Source organism: Limanda limanda, chromosome 16 (assembly GCF_963576545.1).
Source record: "Limanda limanda chromosome 16, fLimLim1.1, whole genome shotgun sequence".
NCBI lineage: Eukaryota > Metazoa > Chordata > Actinopteri > Pleuronectiformes > Pleuronectidae > Limanda > Limanda limanda.
Window position 1 is genome coordinate 1664543 of NC_083651.1, and position 3769 is coordinate 1668311.

The 3769-nt window shown below is 47.6% G+C and overlaps 1 protein-coding gene across 4 annotated transcripts in view; it reads right to left on the reverse strand.

Moving 5' to 3' along the window:
- Positions 1-3769, reverse strand: part of caska (calcium/calmodulin-dependent serine protein kinase a) — an 80669-nt gene that overhangs the window by 34883 nt on the left and 42017 nt on the right. For all 4 annotated transcript variants that reach the window (XM_061088266.1, XM_061088265.1, XM_061088263.1 and 1 more), the window contains exons 3-5: positions 2492-2597; positions 289-366; positions 105-177 (exon numbers count right to left, since the gene is read on the reverse strand). In XM_061088266.1, the coding sequence (XP_060944249.1) occupies positions 105-177; positions 289-366; positions 2492-2597 (257 nt within the window). The remainder of the gene's footprint in view (positions 1-104; positions 178-288; positions 367-2491; positions 2598-3769) is intronic.

Here is a 3769-nt window from a genome sequence, read left to right on the forward strand (position 1 = left end):
ATGGTAACTGATTGTGAGTTCTTTGGGTCGTGTGCAGACCGACTGACTGCAGGTGCCCCCCCCCCCTCACACAGGTCTGCAGTGACACTCATACTGAGACCTACCTTGACGTCTCGGTGGATGACGTTGTTGTCGTGGCAGTAGCGCAGCGCCTCCAGGATCTGTCTCATGTAGTGACTGAACAAAGACACAACAGGACAGTGTTGACTTCTCCAGTGAAGACACAAAACACACAAAACACACACAAGTCCAGAAAGAGACGGTGAGAGACGGTGAGAGACGGTGTACCTGGCCACGGCTTCACTGTACACGAAGCCAGCGTCGGCCCGCTTCACGATCTCAAAGCACAGGTCGGCTCCGTCCATACTGAGGAAGAGAGAGAGAGAGAGAGAGAGAGAGAGAGAGAGAGAGGGTCAGTGAGGCAGTCACAGGTTTTATTTAGGCTGATAAATATGATATTTTAGTTTCAGTAGATTGAGAAATGTGTTAAAATCAGAGAATAAGTCTCATTAATACAACACACAGGCTCATAATTAACTTCCATGGAAGCGCCACCAGAGGGCGCTGTTTTTGTTGAAGGTACATTTCAAAGCTGCAAAAGGAAAATAAGAATCTGCATTTTGCACAATGTATCTGATACTGTATTATATATACATTATTAATAAGATAACTAATCAATATGTCTTTACATTTTTCACAAAGAGATCAATCCCTGCTCGTTTCATTCTTCTGCATTAATTCATGTATCGACATTTATCACTGTCTCTAACTCCCACCAGTGTATAATAATTTATTTTAATATATTTCATAAATCATTCAGGAGCAGAAAATCAATCAATGGATAAATCAATTAATAAACATGCAGACAAATCACTAATTGATCTACAAGTTATGACGACAGAGAGTTTTAAAACACGTCTGGTTCTTCAGGAGATTCTGTGAACTATGATGTTTTCACATTTAGAAAAATCCCTCTGGAGCCGTTTGAAGGTTCAGGGCCGACAGGTTCTCCCGGTGCAGTTAGAACCAGGTCCAGTTAGAACCAGGTTCCAGTTAGAACCAGGTCCAGGTCCAGTTAGAACCAGGTCCAGTTAGAACCAGGTTCCAGTGAGAACCAGGTCCAGTTAGAACCAGGTTCCAGTTAGAACCAAGTTCCAGTGAGAACCAGGTCCAGTGAGAACCAGGTTCCAGTTAGAACCAGGTCCAGTTAGAACCAGGTCCAGGTCCAGTTAGAACCAGGTCCAGTTAGAACCAGGTTCCAGTGAGAACCAGGTCCAGTTAGAACCAGGTTCCAGTTAGAACCAAGTTCCAGTGAGAACCAGGTTCCAGTGAGAACCAGGTCCAGTGAGAACCAGGTTCCAGTTAGAACCAGGTTCCAGTTAGAACCAGGTCCAGTTACAACCAGGTTCCAGTTAGAACCAGGTTCCAGTTAGAACCAGGTCCAGTGAGAACCAGGTCCAGTGAGAACCAGGTTCCAGTTAGAACCAGGTCCCAGTTAGAACCAGGTTCCAGTCAGAACCAGGTTCCAGTGAGAACCAGGTCCAGTTAGAACCAGGTCCAGTCAGAACCAGGTCCAGTTAGAACCAGGTTCCAGTCAGAACCAGGTTCCAGTTAGAACCAGGTCCAGTGAGAACCAGGTCCAGTTAGAACCAGGTCCAGTCAGAACCAGTCGTCTCCAGGATCAATGATCTCCTGCGTTTAGCTTCAGCCGATTCTCTCGCTCTGTTCCCTTTTCTTCTTTCACCCAATTACTGAATCCGTCTCTTTATTGTCACTAAGCCTCTGCACCAATTAAACCGTCCTGTGATGTAGGACTTGGCTGCAGCACCCCCCCCCCCCCTCCTGGGAGACTCAGAGACTCGTGGAGCGTTTCTCTTCCTGTTTGCTCAGAGACGTCTCAGAGGAAACGTCTCAGTCCACCTGCAGGTCCACCACCGCTCCAGCACAAACCAGCTGAGGAGCAACCGGTGACAATCCCTTTAACGTGTCGTTCTCCTGCTTTTCCTTGAAGGTTCCCTGCGCTCGGCCGTGTGGAACCGTGAGGAACCCGAGCCGTGTGGAACCCGAGCTCTTTCCTGTTCCGCGATAACGGAATTAAACGATAAAGGAATTAGTTCTGGAAGCAGAGGAGCGATGGAGAGATGGAGCGGCTCGGAGAAGAGCTGGAGGTAGCAGCGAGTGTGAAATCTTAATCTCATCTCTTTCCTCTCATATATACAGTACTGCACTCCTTTATTACCCCCACCCCCACCCCCACCCGCACCCCCACCCGCACCCGCACCCCCACCCGCAGCTAACAAGCTTTCTCATATCAGAGCAGATTATATAAAACCGCTGCAGGCTCGCTTCCCTCTAACGCTGGCGCCCTTTCACTATATCTCCCACAAGCCACCTCTTCTTCACACTCTGCCACCGTGACACCTCCACCCTGCTCTCCTACAGGTGTGTGTGTGTGTGTGTGTGTGTGTGTGTGTGTGTGTGTGATCCTTACTACTCAAACACCATGTAGAGCATCCCATCGGAGCTGTAGGTCTCCAGCAGCTCTACGATGTGGGGGTGTTTCAGCATGTGACAGATACTCGCCTCCCTCTTCAGATCTGAAACACACACACACACACACACAAACACACACACACACACAGATATTAAAACCACAAGCTCACAGATCAATATTCTATCAACACAGAATGAGATCCGAACAAATCTGCCCGTGTTTGTATTTCCAGACATGAAAACTCTTATTTTCTTTATTCAAGTTCAACATATTTGGTTGTATTTGTATTTTCTTTTAAATTTATAGTTAAACTGTAAAACATCACACACGTCTCCAAGTGTTTTTCACCTGTAACAAAATGAAATGTACAGTTTCTTATTTCTTGTGTGTCTCGGGAGGAGAGAGCTTTGTGTTGTTGTCGTGGTTTGAGAAGCTGCGTCTGTTTCCTCTCCCCAGTGATTCCTCTGAAGAGTCTGCACCGTTCCTTTCAGCTTCACTAACCCCCCCCCCATACCCGCTTCATTAGGAACCAATTAAAGAGGGAGATGCTTATTTCCAGGCAGCAGTAAGAGGATCTGAAATAATAGGAGCGATACAAACAAACACACAGGAACCAAACGAGACTGAGGAGCTGGAGGAGCTGGAGGAGGTCACAGAGGTCAAAGTGTTTGAGATGCAGAGCTGTGGAGATAAGGAAGCTGCAGGGTTCAGATCCTCGTGATGGAGAGAGTGAGGAACGGAGAGAAGCTCGGAGGAGGAGTGATGTCACGGTGTTCTCCTGTTTTATAATCTCAAACATTCAGAGCTGGAGAACAAAGCTGCTCCAGGTGAAACTACCTGGTGGGTTCCATCAATATAGAGTCTGGTGTTGGAGGAACATTTACACATGGAGAGACTCACTCATTGAAAAGGGGAAGATGAGGAGAAGGAGGATGAGGAGGTGGAGGAAGAGGAGGAAGAAGAGGATGAGGAGGTGGAGGAAGAATAAGAGGAGGAGGAGGAGGAGGAGGTGGGAGGAAGAAGAGGATGAGGAGGTGGAGGAAGAAGAGGTGGAGGAAGAAGAGAAAAAGGAAGAAGAAGAACAGAAGGAAGAAGTAGAAGAGGAAAATGAAGAATGAGGAGGAGGAGGAGGAGGAGGAGGAAGAGGATGAGGAGGTGGAGGAAGAAGAGGAGGAGGAGGAGGAGGAGGAGGATGAAAAGGGAGAAGTAGAAGAGGTGGAGGAGAAGGAGGAGGTAGAAGAGGAGGAGGAGGAGGAGGAAGAAGAGAAAAAAAGG